This window comes from Tenrec ecaudatus, chromosome 5, assembly GCF_050624435.1.
Source record: "Tenrec ecaudatus isolate mTenEca1 chromosome 5, mTenEca1.hap1, whole genome shotgun sequence".
NCBI lineage: Eukaryota > Metazoa > Chordata > Mammalia > Afrosoricida > Tenrecidae > Tenrec > Tenrec ecaudatus.
The window spans coordinates 40,098,357-40,124,327 of record NC_134534.1 but is presented as its reverse complement, the minus strand read 5'-3'; the positions used below and the strand labels follow the sequence as shown (position 1 = coordinate 40,124,327).

At 47.9% G+C, this 25,971-nt stretch overlaps 1 protein-coding gene across 1 annotated transcript in view; it reads left to right on the top strand.

Moving 5' to 3' along the window:
* MATN2 (matrilin 2) overlaps positions 1–25,971 on the top strand; it is a 202,330-nt gene that overhangs the window by 85,075 nt on the left and 91,284 nt on the right. Inside the window, exon 4 of the mRNA XM_075549452.1 lies at positions 10,880–11,002. Within this exon, the coding sequence (XP_075405567.1) occupies positions 10,880–11,002 (123 nt within the window). The remainder of the gene's footprint in view (positions 1–10,879; positions 11,003–25,971) is intronic.

Genomic DNA, 25,971 nt, shown 5'->3' with positions numbered 1-25,971 from the left:
ACAGCGGCTGTCTTGTCCCCTCTTCGACTGCAGGAGAGTCTTTCAAATTCTCAGTGCCTCCATTTCCCCACCTCTCCTGTGGGTCTAAGAATCCTCGCGGGAGCCTTGGGTCCCAACGCAGGCTCCACTCTGTTGTTGTCAACCCCCAACGCATTGTGAACCCCACCCCACACTGCCCGGTCCTGTGCTATCCTCGGGGTCTGTTGGGGATCAGAACATTTTCATCCATAGGGTTTTCAGAAGTAGACCCCCAGATCTTTCTCCCTAGTCCGCCTTAGACTGGAAGCTTTGCTGAAACTGTCCGGTAGCATAGCGCCACTCAGGCTTCCACTGACAACGGTTGGTGGCTGCCCTGCAGGTACACTGACTGGGAATCGAACCCTGGTCTCTCGCATTGAAGACAGGAATCCTACTCTGGAACCACATCCACGGCTCTGGTTCCACCCTCTTCTCTGAAACCTGGAAACATGCATCCAGACCTTGTAAGCTGTGTCCAATCTTGCCTAACCCACCGCCCAGAGGCCCCGTCCTCTTCGGCTGCCATGCTTTGATGGGTAGAAACCATAGGAAAGAACTCTTTTTACGTGACTCTAAATTTCCAGCAGTAGAGAAAGCGTCTATGAGCACAACTTCTCACCAATTCCCCAGGAAGAGGAACCCCTCCCTCTGGGGACGCCGAGCACCCGTTCTCAGAAAGCACCCCCTCCGGGCCCCCAGACAGAAGTCCCGGGAGGAAGGAGAACAGCTGGTCTTAGAAAACTCCCCTTCTGAGGACAGAGGGCGACCTCAAAAAGCAGAGAGCTCATTTTATCTTGAATCCAAAAGAAAAAGATCTACTTGAAAAAAAACTAAAAACAAACAACAATGCCATCCAGGGAAAAAATAACCTCTCCTTGGCAGTGTCACTTGGGAACTGTCCCGAAATGCCATTTCCCCTGGCGCTGCAGCGGTGCTGTTACCGTGGCCCGATGTGGCCAAGTCCACTGGAAAACTTCAATCAGTGGGACACGTAGAAAGCATTTTTAAGGTTTACGACTTCAAATGACTTCTGCAGAATTTATGATCCCTTCTTTCTGGGAACTTTTTAAAAAAAAGATCGGTTCACTAAGCGGAAAGTATTGATAGAAGAGGTGTTTTATTAGCACTTAGGAGTGATCGGCGAGTGGAAATAGTATGATACGGCGACAGAGACCCTGGATGGTCAGACCGTTTATCCGGATGGCTGCTAGCTGAAAGCATGGCAGTTCAAGTTCCTACCTCGCTACTTCTGAAAAACCAGCCTTTGAGGACCCTGTGCAGCGTCATTCTACTGGGACATCCCTGGGGACTGCATGATTTGGATTGGACCGGGCGGCAGCTGCTGCTGGTGGTGGTAGGACAGCCCTGGCCTGGCCGGTTGAGAAAGGTGGACGTGCTGGGAAAGAGCTGCTCAGTGTGCTTTATGTCCCAGCAGCATGATGAAAAGGATTTAAGAATGTTTTCATACAGCGTTGAAGAGCAAGGATGTTCCTTTGAGGACTACAGTGCACCTGACCCCGCCATGGGATTCTCCATCGCCTCACAGGCATGTGAAAGTTGGACAGTGAATAGAGAAGACTGAGGATGGATCGGTGCGTTTGGCTGATGATGCTGAAGGAGAATGTTTAAGGTGCCACGGACTGATAACAGGAAGACGTATGGCCAGAGTGATCCTCAGAGGCAAGGGCCGCAAGACTTTATCTCATGGACTTTGGACAGGTTGTCAGGAGAGACCAGTCCCTGGATAAGGACCTCATGCTTGGTAAAGTGGAGGGTCCTCGAAAAAGAGGCAGGCCCTCAACAAGAAGGATTGACGCAGTGGCTGCACCAATGGGCCCAAACTTGAGCACATCTGTGAGGATGGCGCCAGACTGGGTGGGGTTTTGTTCTGTTGTGCATCGAGCGCAGAGGAGTCAGAACCAACTCATTGGCACGGAACAGCCACCACCGCAATAAGAAACCTCATGCGTCCATGTCGCCTGAGAAGGGAAGCTCTCTGGCTCATTTCTCCCTGTCTGACCAAGCTCTGCTGAGTAGCTTCATACTGTTTTGAAAAGCTCGACACCCCCGAAGGGATCGTGCATCAGAACAAAAAATCACATCATAGTGAATGGGGGGAGTGCGGAGTGGGCACTCAAAGCCCATTTGTAGGCCACTAGACATCCCCTTACAGAAGGGCCTCGGGGAGGAGATGAGCCAGTCACGGTGCAATGTAGCAATGATGAAACATACAACTTTCCTCTAGTTCCTAAATGCTTCCTCCTCCCCCACTATCATGATCCCAATTCTACCTCGCAAGTCTGGCTAGACCAGAGGATGCGCACTGGTACAGATAGGAACTAGAAACACGGGGAATCCAGGGTGGATGATCCCTTCAGGACCAGTGGTGTGAGTGGTGATACTGGGAGGGTGGAGGGAGGGTGGTTGGAAAGGGGAGCTAATTACAAGGATCGACATGTGATCTCCTCCTTGGGGGATGGACAACAGAAAAGGGGGGGAAGGGAGACGTCAGACAGGGCAAGATATGACAACATAATAATTTATAAATTATCAAGGGTTCATGAGGGAGGGGGGAGCAGGGAGGGAGGGGGAAAATAAGGAGCTGATGTCAGGGGCTTAGGTGGAGAGCAAATGTTTTGAGAATGATGAAGGCAATGAATGTACAAATGTGCTTTACACAATTAATGTATGTATGGATTGTTGAAAGATGTGTATGAGCCCCTAATAAAACGATTTTAAAAAAACGAAGAAAAGTTTGACACCCCAGGGCCCCAACGCCAACTGCATGGCAAAGACCGCAGTGACAAGCATTTGTAAAGCATTTTCTCTTATGCTGTCACCTGGTCCCCACGGACACCCGTAGAGGCAGGCGGCAAGTTCCATCACTCCCCTTCACAGATTAGTAAACGCTTTAGGTACACCTCCCGAGGACACAGCCAGGAGATGACAGAGTTCTGATTCCAAATCTCACGCGTGGCATCTCTCCTCAAGCTGAGAATGATCTATGTCTCCTTTCAGGCAAACTGATTTCCAGTGAGCATCTCTTAGGTAGATCTGCAGAGGTCTGGCATTGGTCAGAAACAGGAAGAGCTTTCAAGGAAGCGTTTGTAGCGTGAGGTGAAGCAGACTCAGCGCTATATCCCCTTCCTCTGCAAACACTGACGGGAACAAATCCTGAGCTCCCTCAGCCTGCAGGCATGGAGGAGGTATGTGCACAGTGTTCTGGAGGATAAAAGACTAAATTCAAAGGTATTCTATAGAGATCCCTTAATTAAACCTTAAACAGGACACAGACAAATGATTGGGAAGACGGGGACCATCAGCATGAAGCCAGAATGGTGCCCGAAGGATTCACATCTATATAACTAATTATATTACCCCCCCCCACCACTACCATTAAGCTGATTCTAACCAACAGTGACCCTATTCAGAGTTTCTAGGACTCTACCCATTATGGGAGTTGGTAGCCTCACCTTTCTTCCTTAGAGCAGTTGCTAGGCTTGAACCACCTACCTTGTGGTAGAAGGGCTGATGTTGGTGCCTATACTAGGAACAGAACTGGAAAGTGCTGCTGGACCCGGGATTGCAGATGGGCAAGAGGCTTGACTGTATCTCAGGATGATATTCAGTACTGCAGCCAGACCACTCTGGGGGAGTCCTGGCTTGGCTTTCCCTGGCTGGGGGCTGTGACCCTAGCCCATTGGTGGCTTTAGAGCTTCGGGCAAAGATTTCCCACCCTGGGCTGGTGCTCTGGCAGGCATAGCACAGAGAACGTGCAGAGGTCACATCTTTGGGCCACCCTGGGGAACTTGGAAAAAACACATCTGAATCAAGGTCTTTTCTATAAGATGACCTAAACCCACCCAGCCAGTCCTTTGCCATTTGTGCCTCCCAGTGAGAAAGAACATTGCATTTAGGTAGAGAAGAAATGCCTCCTTCTACACACGGGAGGAGAATCTAGCTCCACACCAACCCAAGGCCAACCGTCACATGGCAGAGGTCAGACATGCCTCTATCCTCCGTCCTTCTTTCACCCTCTTCTGACACCAGCCATTCCTCCCGCAGCACTCTACTTCTCTGCTGGGCTCCATAATCCACTGCTACGCTCACACAGAACTTACAGATAATACCTATGATTCAGGGGTTAGGATGCTAGTTGACTAGTTACTGCAAGGCAGGAGTGGAAAACCACTCCTGGCTCCACAGCAGTACCTCTCTTCGGTCAGTAGCCAAGTCTCTCTCTAGTCCACGGCCTCTCAGCACGTGGTCCCGTAGCCTTTCCCCTGTCTGCGCCAGGAGGCTTACCTGCACCTCTGCTTCACAGTCTCATAGTCCCTGTGCTGCTGCTCCGCTCCGCCTGTCTCCTGAACTCAGCCTCTGGTCTTGGCCTGGCACAGGGCCTGCTGCCTCCGCCACATCAGGCAGGGATTCCCAACATGCTCTGCCGGTAGCTCTTCTTCCTGTCGAGGGTCATCCTCATTGTTGTTGCCCTTCTACTTTGACAACTTCAAGCTTTTCTCTGTTTATCATATTCTCTATTGGTCCCGTTGCGAGGACTTACGTATTCTTTACATTGACTTGTAACCCATAGTGAAGGCTGAGATCCTGATCTTTATCAGCAAGTGCTTCAAGCCCTCCTCACTTTCAGCAAGCAAGGTTGTGTCATCTGTATCTTATCCCGATCCCTTGGTCTTCTTCATATAACTCAGGTTCTCTTTGATCAACACACAGATTGAGTAAGTAGGGTGAGAGGGTACAACCTGGACACACGTGGTCCCTGATGCTAAGCCATGCAGTTTCCCCTTGTTCTGTTCACACAACTGCCTCTTGATCCATGAGCAGGTTCTGTATGAGCGTAACTAAGTGCTCTGGAGTCCCCATTATCCTCAAAGCTGTCTATAGTTTACCATGGTCCACACAGTCAAATTCCCTTGCATAGTCCATGAAACACAAGTAAATACCTTTCTTATATTCTCTGCTTGCAACCAAGATCCATTTGACATGAGCAATGATATCCCTTGTTCCATATCCTCTTCTGAATCCAACCTGAACCTCTGGCAGTTCCCTGCAACCTTTGTTGGATGATCTTCAGCAAAATTTTACTTGCATGTGATATCAATGATATTGTTCTATAATTTGCCCATTCTGTTAGGTCACCTTTCTTTGGAATGGGCACAAATATGGGTCTCTTCCAGTCAGTTGGCCAAGTAGCTGTCATCCAAATTTCTTGGCATAGACAAATGAGTGCTTCCAGTGCGCCATCAGTTTGTTGAAAGATTTCAAATGGCGTCTCATCAATTCCTGGAGCCTTGTTTTTGGCTACTGCTTTCAGTGCAGCTTGGACTTTTCCTTCAGTGCTATTGTTTCTTGCTCACAAGCTACCTCTTGAAATGACTGAATGTCAACTTTTTGCTACTGCGATGACTCTGCATTCTTCCCATCATCTTCTGACGCTTTCTGCATCATTCAATATTTTGCCCATAGAATCTTTCATTATTGCCCCTGGAGGCTTGAATTTTTTCCTGAGTTTTTTCAGTCTAAGGTATGTTGGGCATGTTCTCTCTTTTTTGTTTTCTAACTTTAGTTCTTTGCACATTTCATTATAATATTATGATAGTTTGCTTGGTCTTTTAGAGCTGCCTTTTGAAAATTTCTGTTCAGCTCTTTGACTTCGTCGTTTCTTCCATTTGCCTTAGCTACTCGACCATGAAGAGCAGTTTCAGAGTCTCTTCTGACATCACTTTGATCTTTTCTTTCTTTTTAACGACCTTTTGCTTTCTTCATGAATGATATTCTTGATGTTATCCCACAGCTCATCGGGTTTCCCGTAATTAGTGTTCAAAGAATCAATTTTGTCCTTAACATGTCCTGAAAATTCAAATAGTATGTACTCAACATCCCATTTTGGCTCTCATGGACTTGTTTTACTTTTCTTCAACCTGACCTGAATTTACATATGAACAATTGATGGTCTCTTCTGCAGTCAGTCCTTGGCTTAGTTTTATCTGCTGATATTGAGCTTCTCCATTGTCTCTTCCTAAAGATGTAGTCTATTTGATCTCTGTGTGTGCCATCTAGAGAATCCATGTTTATGCTGTTGGAAAAATAAATTTTCGATGAGGAAATTGTTGGTCTTTCAAAATTCTGTCATGCGATCTCAACCTTTGTTCCAGTCACCAAGACCGTGTTTTCCAACTACTTGTTCCTTCCTCTTGTTTCCAACTTTTGCCTTTCAATCGCCAGTAATTATCCATGCGTCTTGATTGCATGCTTGATTAATTTCAGACTGAAGATGTTGGTAGAATGCTGAAACCTCTGCATCACTAGCTCTCGTGGTTGGTGCATAAATGTGTGATGTTTGTATTGATTGGCGTTGCTTGAAGGCAGAGTCGCTCCCCTGTCACAGACAGCATTGTACTTTGAGAGGTCTTGAAATATCCTTTTTGTGACACTGCTCAACTTCAATTGTCTTTCCCAGCCTAGTGAAAAATGTGTTTTTCTGATTCGGAATGGCCATAGCAGTTCATTTCAGTTCACTAAAGCCTCGAATATTGATCTTTATGAATGCTACTTCATTTTTATTGACTTCCAGTTTTCCTAGATTCAAGTTCCAATTATTAATTGATGTTTACCGCTGTTTCTTCTCATTTTGAGTGTCTTGCGTGGCCCATCCGCAGATAAAGGTCCCAAAGGCTTACTCTCCCAGGCTTTGCCATATCATCATGGTTGACTCTACATTGAGAAGGAAGCTCTTTCTCAGTCATCTGCTAAATGTCTTCCGATCTGTCTCGGAACAAGTACAGCCAGAACGTTCCCTAGAGGCAAGGATGGCGAGACTTTGTGTAGTGAACTTCAGACATGTCGTTAGAAGAGACCAGTTCCTGGAGAAGGACATCATGCTTGGTAGAGAGGCAGCGAGAAAGAGCAAAGCCTCAACAAGATGAATTGACACAGTGGCTGCAACAATGGGCTCAAACATGGAACAATTGGGGGGATAGCTTGGGACCGGGTAGTGTGAGGTTCTATTGTACGTGGTGTCACTGTGAGTGGGGGCTGACTCAGTGGCATCTAACAACAACAACAACAACAACAACGGCATAGCCTCAAGGAGTGCAGATTCCTCCCATCTTAATGGGTCCACTGAGGCTCTTAAGTACCTCTTTTTAAAAAAATATCATGATCTTTAACTCTTAATTTAAGAGAAGGCCTTTGTGAGGTAGGTGCTATTTTTACCCTCATTTTATGCAAAAAAAATTAAGAAAAGTGTTCAAGGCTACCCAAAGATTTTATTTCATATAAAATATCTGATTGGATTATATAAATATAGTCCTTTAATATTATTTGTTATCATTACAGGAGTTAAAACACTATTATAAACTCCGAACAATACCTTCTAAATTATATTGCTAGGAAGTGTTCATTTATTGCTCTCCATATTTCTTACTTAGAAGCAAAGAGACATATCTTTAAGACATACCATCCATCTCCCCAGAAACCAAGCTTTCCTAAACACTGGATTAATGGGATTGCTCTCAGTCTGTGAAAACCCCTTTTATCTTAACTTCATAAAAATATGTTTATGAGAACACTTGCATAACTTGTACTTTGTTTATACTGATGTTCTTAATTCTAAATATGTTCAAGCTGCATTATGTCAAGTAAAGTCATAAATTGGTGTGTTAAAAAAATAAAAATAATGAGAATTTTTATGAGCTTCGGGCAGACTTATGCAAGAATGGAAGTGTATGAAAGTGGGACAGGCATATTTCAGAAAAATAAATGCAAGAATATTTTAAATGGAGAGAGAAAGGTCATGGAAACATGAACTATACGAATGTATTCCTTTCTTCCAAAATTGTTGTGTACTTTTGCATATTAAGAATTCTATTCTTCTTAGGATTTATGTTCCCGAGAAACTGCTTAATGAACATCCTTTTTTAGTAGCTTTTGCCTCAATCCCGTTCCTGTTATTGAAGAGCCACACATTAGCCAAAATACCCCTCTGAGGTCAGCTGACTTTCTCACCGCCTTGCCCACCAAGTGGTTATTATGAGGTTGAACCATGGGAAAGTTCTGTCATGCAAACCAAAAATAATTGAGTGTGGGCCATATAGTTAAGCCAGTTATAAAGGAAAAAAGACCCCAAATTAAAATACATTATATAGAGACCCCTTCATAAAGTTTTAAGCAGGACAAAGACAAAGACGTCATCCAGATGAGGGATACCATCAACGTGGGGCCCTAACGGTGCCCAGAGGTGTCACAGCCACGTGATAATCAGAGGCCATTGTCACACAATCATGATTGGCAGCAGATTGATTCATCACAGTTTGCAGACTGGACTACGGATGTGGGAGAGGGACCGTGATTGAAAACATACTTATTGTATGTATCTCACTGTCGATTTGAAAAGCTTACAGGGTTAGTTCTGAGGCCCATCAATCACATTGGTTGAGGCATGACTCGTAAACACGTGACCCTAGCACCCCAATTTCCATCCAGAGCGAGCCCAGGCAAGTTCGTGAAGGTCAGCGTTCCCCTCTCTGCACTGGCTGCAATGGGCCTGAAGACAGAGTTCTGACTTTGCTGGTCAATGGCCAGGAAAAATACAGTGGAGGCTGAATCTCTGCGGAGACTCGAAGTGGATTTGGGGCGCCCACGAGAGTGCTCCTTATTTGGGGCACCCACCGTGAACAAGAGCTCTCCTTAGAGGCAGCGATGACGAGACTTTGTTTCACGTACTTTGGACATGTTCAGAGAGACCGGTCCCTGGAAAAGGACACCATGCTTTGAGTAAAGTAGAAGGGCGGCAGCGAAAGAGGAAGATGTTTGACACGACGGATTGACCCAGGAGCTGCATTGCTGGGCTCTGACATAAGGACAACTGTGAGGGTGGCAGGGGACCGGGCAGTGTTTTGTTCTGTTATACACAGGGTCGCTACGAGTCAGAACCGACTGCACGGAGCCTAAGCACAGCAACGGGAAGCCATGACGAGGTTGTCGTCGTTAGGCACCAGGAAGCTGTTCTGACTCAGAGTGACCCTGTGCAGAACGGAACACCGCCCGGCCCTAGACCATTCTCACTATCGTTAGTTTTGAGCCTATTGCGACCACTGTGCCAATCCATCTCATTGAGGGGGGTGGGGGTCTTCTTGTTTTTTAGCTACTCTTCTACCTCACCATGCACGATGTCCCTTTCCCGGGACGGCGCTCCAAGTAGCTGACACACAGTCCCGCCATGCTCCATTCCAAGGAGAAGTCTGGATGGACTTCTTCCAAAAGCTTTGTTTGCTCTTCTGGAAGTCCGCAGCCCTTTCCTTACTCTCCACCAGCACCGCAAGGCACGTGCATCGATGCATCTTCAGCCTTCCGTGTTCACGGTCCTCCTTGTGAGCGCATATGGAAGGATGGAAAATGTCCTGGCTTGGCTCAGGTGCCGTACATCTGCCCAAGGCGAGGTGTTGCTTGAGCTCTGACCGCTGCCTCTCTGAGCAGCCACGTGGACCCGAGCAGAATGAAATCCCTGGCAGCTTCAGTTTTCTCCCTGTCGCAATGCCACCCACTGGTCCGGCTGGGAGGGTCTGGGCTTCCTTTGCATTGAGTTGCAATCTGTGCTGAATACTGCAGTCCTTGATTTGCATCAGCAAATCCTTTGAGACATCCTCAATTTCGGCAAGCAAAATCATGTCAGCTGTGTATTTCAGGTTGTTAATAAGCCTTCTAATTCTGATTCCACATTCTTCCTTATATAGTCCAGCCTCTTGGATTATTTGCTCAGTGTACAGATGAAGCAAGTATGGTGAAAAATACAACCTTGATGCACATTTTTTCTGATTTTAAAAGGCACAGTATCCCCTTGCTCTAAAAATAGTCTCTTGGTCTGTGAGCACAAGGAAGTGTTCTGGAATCCCTAAATGTCATCTCGCTTCCCATAGGTCATCATACTTTATTATGATCCACCCAGTCAAATGCCAGAGTCAATAAAACACCAGTAATCATCTTTCTGGCTTTCTCTGCTTTCAGCCAAGATCCGTCTGGCATCAGTAGTGATATCCTTTGTTCCACATGCTCTGCCACAAGCCCAGTGCTCAGCATTTCAGCTCTCATGCAAGCCTAACACCATTTCCCTTTAAACACATATGGACCAGGCGTGGCCCTCCATAGACGGGTAGGCCCTCATGGGCTGGGACTTGCTTCTCTGGGCCCTCCCTCTCTTCCACAGAGTCATGATTGTTAGTTGCCATTGAGTTGATGCTGACTCTTGGTGATCCACGTGTTACAGAAGGGAACCAGGCTGCATAGGATTGTCTTGGCTGGGATTGCACCAGATGTAGATCTTAGACTTTCTCCTGTGGCCCCACTGGATGGGTGAGAGCCACCAATCTTTAAGTGACTAAACCCCAAATGAATCCCACTGCTGTCCAGTCGATGGCTCTAGTGACCGTGTAGAACAGATCAGAATCGCCTCTTAGGATTTCTGAGAATAACTCTGCCCAGAACAGCACAAGAAACAGGTCCACCCTCTGCCACTGACCAGATTCTGACTCATAGAGACCCTATAGGACAGGGTAGAACTGTCCCATCGGGTTCCGGGGGCTGTAAGTCTCTATGGAAACAGACAGCCTTCTCCTTCTCCCTCAGGGAAACTGGTGGTTTTGAACCACCAACCTTGCAGTTGACAGCATAGTGCTTAACCCACTGTGCCACCAGGGCTTCATTCTAAGTAATGAGCTGAGTTCAAATTGTTTGTGCCCGCTAGGGACCTTCCTCCATGGGGCAGGCTCTGACTCAGTGTCTGCTGGTGGAACGAACTTAGAGCGAGGCTCACCGCTGTACTAACCTCCCGTGTCTTGCCTTTCAGCGGTCCACGCATGCAGCGTCCTGCAGCACAACTGCGCGCACTTCTGCATCAACACCCCCGGCTCCTACATCTGCAGATGTAAACAAGGATACATCCTTAACTCGGACCAGATGACTTGCAGAAGTAAGGTTGCTGAGGTTTCCGTTCTTCTCCCCTCCCCTCCCCTCCCCTCTCCTCTCCTCTCCTCTCCTCTCCCCTCCCCTCTCCTCCCCTCCCCTCCCCTCCCCTCCCCTCTCCTCTCTTCTCCCCTCCCCTCTCCTCTCCTCCCCTCCCCTCCCCTCCCCTCCCTTCCCCTCCCCTCCCCTCCCCTCTCCTCTCCTGTTGCTCTTGTTTGGTGCCTGTTGAGTCAGTTCCCACTCAGCGTGAACCGTGTAACACAGAATGAAAGGTGGCCCAGTGCTGTGCCATCCTCCCAGTCGCTGCCATGGCCCAGCTTGTTGTCGCAGCTGCTGTGCCAGTCCATCTCACGGACAGGCTTCCTCTGTCACGGCACCTCTGCTTGAACACACACGATGTTCTTCTCCCGGGGCTGGCCCCTCCTTTGACCTAGGCCCACGTTCTTTGTCTCCGCTCCCTCAGGAAACCCCCTTGCCCTCTCCCTGATGACCGAGAAGACGGTTTGTGACTTGTGAAGTTTGCATTTACCCCCCACTGTGATCTTAGACATCCTAGGCGCGGAGTGCGCACGTAACAGGCCATCAGGAAGAGTTGTAAAGGTTACCAGAGGCACCTTCTCAGAGAGCAAAACCCCAGGCCAGACTCACTGCCGTCGAGTGGGTTCTGGCTCTTAGCAACCCTAGAGGCAGAATGGAACTGCCCCGGTGAGTTTCTGAGACCACTGTGTCTTTCTCCTGCGGAGCGGTGGGGGTCTTGCAACACCACGACACCTCCAGGACCCCCGCTTCCCAGAGAGAGCTTGCATGAAATCATGCGTGCCTGCCTTCGTGTGCAAGCTTGTTCCTGAAGAAGAGCTGAGAACAGAGAGAAGGGAGACCTGGGGTGGAGGCTTATCATGAAAACAATGAATGAATGCTTCATGGGGAGGGGAAAAACCCTCCCCATTCCTTACCCCTCAGATCTAAATATTGGTCGGAGTGGCGAAAAAAGGAGGAAAAGTAACACTGGAGTGGACTTAGGGTTTTTAATGACATACAAGTTGATTTCCAACACTGGGGGCGGGGGCTGGAAGAACTGCCGTAGAGGCTTGGCATTTTACAGGTCCCCCCCTTACTAACTCATTATTGTGTGCCTTCGAGTCGTTTTTTATTCAGAGTGACAATAAGTGACAGGTAGGATGGCCCATAGGTTTTCTTGGCTGTAACTGTTTCAGGAACAGATAGCTACATTTTCCTCCCCCAGAGCCCTTGGGTGGATTTGAACCAGGGACCTTTGGGTTAGCAGCCAAGCATTTGCCTCTCTCCAGGGATCCTTTTAATAATTGTATCCTGGGGCATTGTTTGCGTCTCTTAGTGTTTTTCCTGCTGCGTGGATTTAGGATGAGCTCTGAACGTTGGCTTGGAATGAGAAGCCAAGTCTGTTTTAGAGGTGTGCAGGGATTTAGTTGCTTTGATGAGGGACATTTATAGAGTTCTTAGACACAACTAGGTCAATAGATATTAAGTGTTAATAGCACCCATATTATTTCTCTCTCTTTTTAGCTAAATCTCAAAGACTAGACAGTATATTGATATTTCAGCCAGCGTTGGAAATCTGCCTCTTGGAAGACTGAGTTACCTCTGTGAGGAGTACTGCACCCTTTGAGTCCTGGTGGTGTAGTGGTTCCGCTTTGGCCTCTGACTCACATGGTCGGCAGTTTGAAGCCACCGGCAGCTCATTGGGAGAAAGTCTGGGCTTTCTACTTCCGTAAAGACTGACAGTCTTGAAACCCCTCAGGGGCAGTTCACCCCGGTCCTATTGGGCTACTGTGAGTCCGAATCTCTTCCTTAGAATGAGTTTGGGTTGAGCTTTAAAGTCACCGCATTAGCCCACAGCCACGGCAGCGCAAGGCCTGAGGAAGACTGGCCCACGTGAGGCAAATGAGACTCAGCTCATCTGATGCGTGGTTGATGCGCCGCGTCATTGCTAGCGCCGCGTGGTGAGCGACTCAGCAATAATGGAAAGCAGTTCTCACAAATGGCTGCAATTCGCATCACATTTCTGGAGCCAAATTGCATGTCTCCTTCTCCTTCTCGCTTTTTAGTTCCAGGGTTGGTAGTTGGCAGGGAGCCCTCCCTGCCCCGCAAGACTAGGGAGCATCGGCTTGGCCCCTTCCCGTCCTGTGGCTTGTCGAAGCCCTAAGCTGTGTCTGCCGACCCCGACGTCCAGGCAGCTGGGTGCTGAACATAGCTTTGGGCCGGGACCATCCTGAGCTTCCTCCGGAAGCTCTGATCCTTCAGCTTCGGAAACAAAACTCGCACCAAATCCTCGCGGGGTTCAAAGACGAGATGAAGCAGCTGGAGATGCTGGGAAAGGTCATCGCACACACTGGTCAGCAAACAACGTCAGCATCTTGTGGACCTCCCACGTCGTCTCAAGGGAACTTCCCTCCCGCCTGCATGTCTAAGTCCACCCCCGCCCCACCTCATCTCCCTCAGGCCCTGCCCCGTCTCCACCTGCTTTCTCTTCAGGTTCGTATCCTTCCCCTCATCCTTGCCCTCTCTAGGGCCTGTCCCCAAAGGGCTTCTCTGACCTTGCTAACTCTCTTCCCGTGCCCCTTCTCTGCAGAAAATCAATTTCTCCTGGTCTCATCCCTGAATTCCTCTCTGCCTTCATATCTGGGTTATGTGTCGATGTTTTTTCTGTGGGCTCTGATGAGAACCACTCCTAATTAGAGGACTTATGGGACCAACACAGAAACAATAAGTTCTCCTCTGATTTCATGAACCAGGCCTCCAGGGTTTGCCCACCCTCATCTGGGCCCACGCATAACCTCCGAAGTCCCTGGACTCTCTCTAGTGCTGCTTTGCTCTCAGCCATGTCCTGCCTGGGCTGTGGGTGCAGGAGAGCCTGGAGCAGGAGCTGCGTGGGCCTTGGACGGCTCTCAGGTGGAGGACAAATGGCCCAGGTGGGAGGAGAGCCAAAAAGAATGTGAATCCCACCTTCTCCTGAAGCATATCTTACTCCCACTTGGGTTTTTTGAGCTTATAAGGTGTCCCAGGCTGTATGCAAAGCATGGAAAGGAAACAGTGAACCAAACAACAGTACCCCTGCCCTCCCTGAGCTCTCAGGCTGCTGCGGGAGGAAAGGAAACACCCAGCCAAGCTAATTGCATGCAAATGCCCCTGCAGCTCTTGACCAGCTCCGCCATCAGGCCTAACTGTGGGCATTTATTCAGTACGAACCATGTGCCAGACCATCGCCCAGGTGCGGGGCCCTTGTTAGCTCCTTTCATCCTGCCATGGAGACCCGATGGTAGGTTTTAGCATTCTCGTTTTATAGCTAAGCGAAAGGTTTGTGTTGTTGTCAGGTGCCATCGAGTGGGTTCCGACCCATAGTGACGCTGTGCACAGCAGACCCGAACACTGCCCGGTCCTGCGCCATCCTCCCCATTGTTCCCAGGCCCAAGCCCACTGTTGCACCCACTGGGTCCATCCACCTCACCGAGCGCCCTCCTCTCTTTCACTGCTCCTCCACTAAGCAAAATAAAATACAAGAAAGTTAGGTCATTTGCACGGCTAGTCGTGCAACCAACCCAGAATCCATATCCTATTATGTGACTCCATCTTCCTAACTCGTGACCACCGCACCATTTGACATACTCCCATGATCCTCGAGGACCCCCACATGCTGACAGGCAAACTTGCAAACAGGGAATCTTCTCCTGGGAGCCCAGGAAGACAGATGGTTCCACCGGTCTGTGATCCCAGGGGAGTCTCTCTGAATTAATTCACCGGGAGAAAAAACCAATCCGTTCTGGAGGGAGCCCGACCAGAACACATCTTAGAAAGGAGGGTGGCAAGATTTCCTCTTGCTTACTTTGGACCCATCGAGAGGCAAGACCAACTGCTAGTAAAGGACACCATGCTTGATGAAATAGCGGGTCAGCGGGAACAAAGGGAACTCTTGTTTGGATCAACGCAATCGGTGCAACACTGGGCTTGAACTCACCAACTGTGAGTGGGGATGGCGTCGCACTGGGCAACATTTGGTTCTACTATACAAAAGGCTGCCGGGAATTGTAACTGACTCAACAGCAGTTGACAACAACAGCAGATAATCCAAATGACTGCCATTCCCACGAGTCTACTGACTGTGAGGATGCCGTCACTGCATAAAAATTATTCTGGGAGGACCTTTCAGCAAGTCCCTTTTACACACACACACACACACACACACACACACACACACACACACACCAAAATCCCAAACCTGTGGCTATTGAGTCATTTTATATGGACTCTATAGGACAGAGTAGAACTGCCCCAAATGGTACCCAAAGCTGTCATGCTATGGAAGCATATTGCTACATCTCTCGCCCACAGAGCAGCTTGTGGTTTCCAAATGCCCCCCCTCTTAGCTGGCAGCCGAGCTTTAACCAGTGCACAACCAGGGTCCCTCCAGGCTCCAGCCCTACCGCTTTGTCTGTGTGTCTTGCTTGTGCGGGAAGAGGAGGCAGATACAACTGATTTTTAGACTCTTCTCATGGAAATGGACTTTAGCTATCCAATTTCTAGCTTCTTCTCCCACCCAACCCAAGGAATCCTGTTTCCTCCTGGCGGCCCAGATGGGTGTTTGGAAACCAGGTCATTGCAAAGCACCTGGTTCCCTCCTCCAGATGGCCAAGCTCAGTGGTTGAGCTACAACGATCCCCTCTATAATTCTCATGTTTGGTCCTAGTTCTGCCATCTGAAGCTATGTCCAGAAATGTTCTTTCGACGCATAGAAGAGAGTCCTTTACTGATTGAAGGGTGCCATTTCTCCCCTATCCCCGCCTTGGCTAGTTCTCATCTTTTCAGGGAAGCATAAAATACATCTTTTTGGTGACCTAGTTTTGGATTTTTCAATGTCCTGATAATCCTCTTCTAAGTGGACACTAGCTGGTCAGTGTCTCAAAATGTGTGTGTCCACTCAAGATCAAGGACACAGAAACCTTACATTATTAGGCTGGTAACTTGGAAGGCACGGGGAATCAAGCGCGTCGATTCCCTTGGCCTTCCCAAAGCCCTTCCCAGCCCACACCGCTATGAAGTACCTGTGACACGGTTGCCACGCGCCTGCCCCAAAGAGCTCAATGATGCTTATGCCCTTCCCTTTTTCCATTCAAGAAAAATGGTGGGAAATCCTGGTGACATGTGCCCTTCTCTTGGGTCTGTTTCCCTAAATTCCATTCTCCCTAAACAGGAAGAACTTTATTCTTTTTTTCCCCCCTTTTAACTAAGGATTTTTTCCCACACATTTTACCCTTCTGGAACATTTAATCTATCTGGAAGCTCATAAAAATGCAACATTAACACACACACACACACACTCTGTTTGGCAGAAAATACGAACTTTCTTGTCCAACTTTCTCATTTCTCACTCTCTCTCTCTCTCTCAAGAACCACACTAAACACATTTGGATACTTCACTCTTTGGACACCGTTCTGACACTCTTTTTTCCCAAGCAGCAGAAGTGATTTAAGAGCCTTTCTAGTAGAGTTTCACAAAGGGGTCATGTTCTAGAAAAACAATCACTTGTTTGGGAGAAAAAGACACCCCAAATCAAGATTCCTCACGAATTTAGATAGAAGAATTCTTTTTTTAAATTTAAATTTTATTTTATTTTAACAATTTATTGGGGCTGATACAATTCTTTTCACAGTTCATACATATACATACATCAATTGTATAAAGCACATCTGTACAGTCTTTGCCCTAATCATTTTTTTCTCTTTTCTTCTTTTACATTTAATTAGGGACTCAAACAACTCTTACCACAATCCATACATATACATACATCAATTGTATAAAGCACATCCATACATTCCCTGCCCCAATCATTCTCAAGGCATTTGCTCTCCACTTAAGCCCCTTGAATCAGGTCCTCTTTTTTTTCCCCCCTCCCTCCCCATTCCCCCCTCCCTCATATGCCCTTGGTAATTTATACATCATTATTTTGTCATATCTTGCCCTATCCGGAGTCTCCCTTCCCCGCTTCTCTGCTGTCCCTCTCCCAGGGAAGAGGTCACATGTGGATCCTTGTAATCAGTTCCCCCTTTCCAACCCACTCACCCACCACTCTCCCAGCATCGTCCCTCACACCCTTGGTCCTGAAGGTATCATCCACCCTGGATTCCCTGTACCTCCAACCCTCATATGTACCAGTGTACAGCCTCTGTCCTATCCAGCCCTGCAAGGTAGAATTCGGATCATGGTAGTTGGGGGGGAGGAAGCATCCAGGATCTGGGGGAAAGCTGTGTTCTTCATCGATACTACCTCACACCCTAATTAACCCATCTCCTCTCCTAAACCCCTCTATGAGGGGATCTCCATTGGCCGACACTTGGGCCTTGGGTCTCCACTCTGCACTTCCCCCTTCATTTAATATGATATATATATATACATATGTACACATACATATATACATATACACATACATAAACACACACTTATCTCTTTTTTTTTTTTTGCATGATGCCTTATACCTGGTCCCTTGGGCACCTTGTGATCGCACTGGCCGGTGTGCTTCTTCCATGTGGGCTTGTTTGCTTCTGAGCTAGATGGCCGCTTGTTCACCTTCAAGCCTTTAAGACCCCAGACACTATCTCTTTTGATAGCCAGGCACCATCAGCTTTCTTCACCACATTTGCTTATGCACCCATTTGTCTTCAGCGATCCTATCATGGAGGTGTGCAGTCAATGATATGATTTTTTGTTCTTTGATGCCTGGTAACTGATCCCTTTGGGACCACTCGATCACACAGGCTGGTGTGTTCTTCCATGTGGACTTTGTTGCTTCTGAGCTAGATGGCCGCTTGTTTATCTTCAAGCCTTTAAGACCCCAGTCACTATCTCTTTTGATAGCCGGGCACCATCAGCTTTCTTCACCACATTTACTTGTTCACCCACTTTGGCTCCAGCCGTTGTGTCGGGACAGTCAGCATCATAGAGTTCCAATTTAATAAAAGAAGGTATTCATGCATTGAGGGAGTGTTTGAGTAGAGGCCCAAGGTCCTTCCGCCACCTTAATACTTGACCTATAAATATAGACCCATAGATCTATTTCCCCATCCTCCTATATATATTTGCATGTACATGTCTTTGTCTAGACCTCCATGAATGCCCTTTGACTCCTAGCTCTTTCCTCCATCTCCCTTGACCTTCCTCCTGCCCTACTACCATGCTTCATCGCCACCTGGGCTAGAGTATACCTCTTCTCTAAGCAACCTTACCCTTGATCATTTCCCACCAGGCCTGCCACTCCCCCTTCTCTACCATTTGGGGTCCCATGTTTTTCTCTTGTCCCTGGGTTTGTTAACACCACTTCCTTACCCCCCCTACCCCCCAACCCCAAGTCCCCCCGGAACTGTCGGTCCCGTTGTTTTTCCTCCAGATAGTTCATCCAGCCTGTCGTATTCAGACAGACCTGTGGAGTCACTAACATGCACGAAAACTAGACAGAGGAAAACAAAGCAACAGTATACAACCAGACAACAAAACAACAAAGTCAAACCACTGACAAAGAACAGAACAAAACAGTTCACAAGAGAAAAGCTTGTAGTTAGTTCAGGGATCGTTTGCTGGCCCTTAGGAGCGTTTTCCAGTCCAGTCTGTTGGGGCACCACGCCCTGGCCCCAAAGCCCACTTTCAGCATTCCCTGGGGACCTTGCCACTCCATTCCCTTGCTGTTCCGCTGCACTCCCCCAGTGATTTGCCTCGGTGTGGTGGGATCAGGTCAGGTGCAATTCCCACACTGTGTCTCCGGTGTTGTCCCCTGTATCGCCCTTAGTCACTGAGGGGCATCATGTCTCATAGTAGGGCTAGCCATGTTGTTCTCTCTGTGGCCTGGCTGCTCTACTCAGGAACATCATCATCATGGCCTGGTGGGCCAGGCTGTGCTCCACTCTCTCCTCCTGCTCCTTCATCTGCTCCCGTGTGCTCTGATCAAATATGTCCATCTCCCATAGCTGCAGAGTCAATGTCGTCCTTTGGAACAAATTCTTTTTGGGGGAGGGGCAGGAATCCACTTAATTTATGGTGCTGGGGCCAGCCTCCCAGACCTCTCCACCGGTTCCCTCCTCCACGCCGGGATATTGCATTCACACCTTGCGACACTGGGTTGAAGTCTGGTCCCACTTTCCCTGTGGAGATATAAACAATCCCCTCCCCTTGGGTGGATTAATGCCCCATAACCCCACTACCCTTTTCTTCCTTGTATTCAGATAGAAGAATTCTTAACAAAATTTTAGTGAATCACTCCCAATGATATATAAAAAGGATAATATATATGAATACCAAGTGAGCCTTTTCCCAAGAAAACAGTTTATTTAATACTAAAAAGAAGTGAATGTAATTCACCATATTAATAGACTAAAAAGAGAAAAAGCAAATGATCATCCTGATGGATGCAGAGAGAGTATTGGATCATACTCCACATTCATCTGTGATTAAAACTCCCAGAAAACTCAGCATAAAAGAGACCTGTCTCCAACTGGTAAGGGTTAGCTAGTTAGACCAAACCAAAGCACAATGGGGCTTGCACGAAACTCAGGGCTGGAAGACTGAATGCTTTCTTTCTTGAATGCTTTCTTGAAGAGAACATTGTAGTGGCCTTGAGCTTGTCAGTTAGAACACCCATGGCAACATCGACTAGAACTGCAGCCATAGGTTTATCAGTGGCTGGAACCACAGACAGTCGGTGGTTAACAAAGAAGTGCCTGAAAAGATGCTCAAAATTATTTGTTTATTTTCATTAAAAAAATTTTTATTGGAGGCACATACAGCTCTTATCACAATCCATACATATATCCATTGTGTTAACATTTGTACATTTGTTGCCATCATCATTTTCAAAACATTTTCTTTCTACTTGAGCTCTTGGTATCAGCTTCTCATTTTCCCCCCTCCCTCCCTCATGAACCCTTGATAATTTATAATTTTTTCTTTCATGTCTTACACCAACCACTGTCTTCCTTCACCCACTTTTCTGTTGTCCATCACCCCTGGGAGGGGGTTATAGGTAGATCATTGTGATTGGTTCCCCCTTTCTATTCCCACCTTCCCCTTCTCCTCCTAGTATCGCTACTCTCATTATTGGTCTTGAGAGGTTTATCTATCCTGGATTCCCTGTGTTTCCAGTTCTTATCTGTACTTGTGTACATGCTCTGGTCTATCCAGATTTGTAAGGTAGAATTGGGGTCATGATCGTGGAGGGCAGGAAGCATTAAAGAATTAGTGGAAAGTTGTATGTTTCATCAGTGCTATACTGCAGCCTAATGGGCTCCTCTCTTCCTTGTGACCCTTCTGTAAGGGGATGTCCAATTGTCTACAGATGGGCTTTGGGTCTCCACTCCATGATCCCCCTCATTCACATTGCTATGATTTTTTGTTCTGGGTTTTGAAGCCTGATACCTCATGATCACACAGGCTGGTGTGCTTCTCCCATGTGCACATTGTGCTTCTCAGCTAGATGGCTGTTTGTTTATCTTCAAGCCTTTAAGACCACAGACGCTATATCTTTTGATAGCCTCGTACCATCAGCTTTCTTCACCACATTTGGTTATGCACCCATTTTGTCTTCAGCGATCATGTTGGGAAGGTGAGCATCACAGAATGCCAGATTGTTAGGGCTATAATTGTTTATGAGAGGAGATAGACTCATCTTTCTCCAGTGGAGCTGCTGGTGAAGAACTGCTATCCTTGTGGCTAGCAGCCGAATGTGTAACTCGCCACACCAGCGTCCCTTACACCCACTGGAATGGCTAACCTGGCAAAGAACCGACCCAAAGGAAATATGGTCTAGGTTAGAAACAGGTACTCTTTTCCACTGTTGGTGGGACTGTAAAATTGTACAACTGCTTTAGAAAACAGCTTTGTGGTTTCATATAGTTAAATATGTATACTAACTCTGATCCAGACTAGAAGCTTAGTTAATACAACTGAAAGTATGTATCTATACATAGCTCCAAACTAGAACAACGCAAATGTCCACCAACAGCTGAATAGAGACTGTGATGTATCCAGGAACCCTGGTGGTGTAGTGGTTACAAGTTCCTTGTGATTCAAAAGGTTGTCAGTTCAAAACCATCAGCAGTTCCTTGGGAGAAAGATGAGGCTTCTACTCCTGTAAAGAGTTACAGTCTAGGAAATTCACAGGGTACCCTGACTTAGAGGGTGGCTATGAGTTGGCATCAACTCGATGGCAGTGACTTAGGGACTTGTTTGTGAAATATCCTTGTACTAGAAGACTGTTCAGCGACAAAAAAGAATGAGCTATTGACACAGGTGATTGACACCTGGATGAATCTGAAATAACTCTGCTGAATGAAGGCACTAGACAACAGAGTACATAGTGTATGATCCCATTCCTAGACAATTTTAGACAGTAGCAATTACCCTATTGGCAGGAAGCAGATTAGTGCTTGCCTGAATCCAAAGGGTGGGAGAAGCAAAGGAGGGACTATAGCATGTGGGTATTTGGGCGGGGTGGATGGACATGTTTGTTATCTTGATTGTGACGATGATATGCTGATATATCAAACTTGCATTGCAAACTTTATAATGTATGTCCATTATAACTCACTAACTGAAAAAAACCCAAACTCACTGCCATCAAGTCAATATGACTCATAGCAACCCTTTAGGATAGTGTAGCCCGGTCCCTGTGGCTTTTTGAAACTGGAATGCTTTCCCAGGGCAGAAAGCCTCATCTTTCTCCTTTGGAACAGCTGGTGGTGTCAAACTACTGACCTTATTATTACACCACCAGAGGTCCTTAACTCAATAGAGCACAGAGACCCACATCAGAACAAGGTTGTTGTTGTGTGACATTAAATTGATCCCAACTCGTCGTGACCCCTGGAGAAGGGCGTCAAGCTCGGTCAAGTGCAGGGGCAGCGGAAAAGAGGAAGGCCCTCCGTGAGATGGACGGACACGGTGTCTGAAACAACGGACTCAGACATAAGAACAGCGGTGAGGTCGGTGCAGGACCGGATGGTGTTTGGTTCTGTCCTACATAGGATGGATTGCCCTGCCCGGAACTGATTCGATGTCACCTAACAACCACCACCTGTGACAGAGTAAACCTGCCCCATAGGGTTTCCTGGGCGCTAATGTCTAGAGAGCTTTGCTGGTGAGTTTGAAGTTCAGCGTATCACCATTGCCCTGTGAGGTAGTTCGTTTATTGTGCCAACCTGGCCGATAAACACATGTGAGGTTAATTGAAGATAAATAAATTGAAGAGAGATAAATGGCTTGGTGAACCTCGCCTTTCGAGTTCTCGGATCTCTTGATTTGTGATGGTTGGACCAGGGTTCAGCTGCCTTAGCAGTTCCTTGCTTCGCTTCAGCTTACAAGGCTGACTTCCTGCAAGACATCCCCAAGGAGAAGCCACATGGACTTACCCCGATGCAGCCCTGGGTGCTGGAACAGCCGTGTGGAGACCCCTGCCAGCGCTGAGATGCTTACATGGTCACTGACTCGGCGTTCCTCTTGCAGTTGGTGTCATTGTGAGACTGAGGAGGATTTTGTAGATTGGTGTTGGACATATGGGTTAATGTTGGACTTGGGGCCTTTTATATAAAACTCTCTCTTATGCATGAGTTTCTGTTGATCTGTTTCTCTAAAGTAGCCAGACTAACACAGCCTACCAGGACTCCTGCAAATAACCAAGGAAGATTTGGTGGAGGAGGTGATATTTTCTAGAAGGACAAACATAAGAGCCTACTGTCTCTAGGAATACTGGTGAGACTAGCCTGCCTGTCTGGAATTGTGTGTGTGTGTGTGTGTGTGTGTGTGTGTGTGTCTCACAAGGAGTGGGGTGGGTTGGGGTGGCAGCATTGGTGAGAAATAAGGGCAGGCATGTCACTGGGAGGAATTATGGAGCAATGTGATTCTCAAGATGAATTTTCAGTGTATCCTTTGGTGAGTGGGAACAGCCAAGCAGAGCATGTCAAGCACAAACCCGTCTTCAGTAAATCGGGCCAGGAAATATTGTATGTGCTAGATTAAAAATAAGTGGAGAGTCAGGGCAGAGTTACCATTCATTCACTGATTCATTCAGGGTTTATTGATTCCCTTAATGAGCCATGCACTCTTCCAGGTCGTGGGAGAAAATGAGTGTTTCTCTTATGACCCAGATGCCCCAAATACAGAGCAGGAGATGGAAGGATGCAATTGATCTAGAATTCTAATCAGCTCAGTCACTTCTCATGTCCTGGAATCAATTAGCAATAACCCTAGCCCAACGGGAGGAGTTTCTGGTCTGGCTGGATGAAGCTGGGACTAGGGAGGGATGCAAAATAGATTTCTTCATAGGGAAACTGGGTTTGGAGTTGGTAAAAACTGGTTGAGTTTGGAAGGGTGTCTGCACAGTGGCTGGGTGTAGTTAGAAGCTTAGAGTTCAAGGCAGATGTTTGGGCTGGACAAACTTGGCAGTGGTGGTTGACCACCCCCTTGTAGGCTGCCCAGGAACCACGAAGGCACGGTGGATTATGTGTGAGGCTGCTAACTGCAAGTTCAGCAATTTGAACCCCCAGCTGCTGGTTGGAGAAAAATGAGGCTTTCTACTGCTGTGAAGATGGACAGTCTTGGACATCCACGGGGTCAGTTCTGCTCAGTTCAGTAGGGTCATGATGGGTCAGAATCAACTCGACGGCCGTGAGTTTGGAGTTTTGGTTGCAGAAGCCCTGCTGCTGTAGTGGGCTATCCATTGTGTTGCTAACCACAAGGTCGGCGGTTTGAACCCACCAGCCTTCCCACTTCGAGGGGCAGAGGAGCCTTTTCTGCTCCCGTAAAGATGTACAGCCTTCAAAAACAAACTCCCTGCCATCCTGTTGATTCTGAAACAAATGAAGCACATAACAGCTCTGACAGTGCTACGCTGGGGACTCACAGTGACCCTATGGGACATGGTAGAACTGCCCCTGTGGGTTTCTGAGACTGAACTTCTCTATGGGAGTAGAAAGCCCCATGTGCCGTCTTCAGAAACCCAAACTCACTGCCCTCTAGTCGATTCTGACTCAAAATGACCGGCTAGGACAGGGTGGAGCTGCCCCTGTGGAACAGCTGACGGGAGTAGAAAGCCCCCTCCTTCTCCCTCAGAGAGGCTGATGGTTTCAAACTGCTGACCTTGTGGTTGGCAGTGAGTTTGGTCTGGTTTTTGCTTTGGAAGGGCAGCCCACAATCAGAGCATGGAGGGGGAGTGACATGGTGGGCAGACCATGCAGACCGGCAAACAGCTCCCTGCAGCTGTAGGCGAGAACACGGCCCAAGGTGCGGCTAAGATGGTCATGAGCAGAAGTCAGGGCCTGCAGGGCAGGGACAGCTTCCTTTCAAGCCCGCTGCTGGGCCTGAAGCTGTGGCACCATGATGGGCAGACTGGCCACCACCTTCATCTCTGCCGGGTCATAGGATAAAACAGCAACCACACCATTTTGTAACAGAGTATGGGTGAATGGGGCCCAGGGGAGACTGAGCTGACCAAATGCGAGTGGAGAAATGCCGTTGTGAAAGGGTGATGACATATCCGGGGAAACGGTCTTGAACCTTGTCCCGCCTCACCTCTGCTCTCCAGTGTTCTCTAACACCCAGGCATGGGGTTCTCAGGCTGGGGTCCCCAGCCGACAGTCTCCACTTCCTAGTGGCAATGGCCCACTGCCTTGGAGGAAAACGGAATTCAGGCTCTGGTCTTGGTAGAAATGTGCACCCCAGGCCCTGTCCCAGACCCATTAAATGAGAAGTTCTGGGCGTGGGGCCAAAGTACGTGTGTTCAGGTATTCCAAACCAGCTCCCTCCCGGGAGAGTCCAGGTAGGCGGGGGTCCCTAGTAAGAGCATAGTGATGTGACGACCAGAAATTGAAAAGCACTCTGCTGAAGTCAGGAGCCCCGGTGGCAGGGTGGTTATGCGTTGGGCTGCTAACTGCAAAGCCACCAGCCGCTCTGCAGGAGAGAAGTGAGACTTTCTATTCCTGAAGAGTTGTAGTCTTGGCAGGCCACAGGGCCATTTTCCCCCACTCTAGAGTTGCTATGGGTCAGAAGAGACTAGCAGGCAGTGAGTTTGAATCTGTCCAAGTAGAGCATTCAGTTATGAGTTCATAGGTGTTTCTTCCTTTGATTAACTTCATTTGGTAAGACTTACTTAGGTCTTAAGGCTTTGTTTGGGAGAGTCTTCATCCCACCCCCTTTACCCTTGTCCCCCAAACAAAACAGAAACAAAAAACAACCAATAAACTCATGCCATCCAGTTGATGCCGACTCACAGTGGCCATCAGACATGGCAGAACTTGTCTAACTTGTGAGTTAGAGAGCCCCACGGTCTCCCTCTTCCCTTCTCAAAAGAAAGCCCACATCCTGTTAGTGACTAGGAGACTTGATGGAAAAAGCTGAACTGACGGGTGGGGTGAGGAGGGGCTGAGGCCTCCAAAGGACAGGTTTGGTTTTCCTCAGTGACTCTGGGGTTTCTTTGTTTCTTCCCAGGGAGGCTCCTAGGCGGGTGACTCACGGTTACAGTTACGGTAGAAAGCCTTTTAATTCCAAGCTGCAGCTGTCAAAATAAGACCAGTGCTCTAAGGAAGGGAGAGGGTCCCCCGAAGGCAGAGCTGGGCTCTGCTGGCTTGGTGGAGCCCGCACTGGAGGGAGCCTTCTCTGGGAGCTGCAGGACCATCTCGAGGTGTTCCCAGTCTACTGAAAGAGCAGCCCCCAAAACATCTGCTTCCCCCGTGTCGGGGGATACATCATTTCTGGTTCCTCCAGTTTGGGTTAAGTACCAGCCGGAGTTGTGAGATGTGGGGTCTGTCTTTCACAAGAAAGGCAGGATTAAACTGTCATGGAGTGTCCATGACACACAATGTGGCTTGTCTAAAATTCTGAAACATCAGGATAAAACCCTTTTGAGTTAGCCCAGGGTGATGTCAGCCTCCACAGCCTCAGTCTTTGTCTCTTGTTCCCCACCCTCC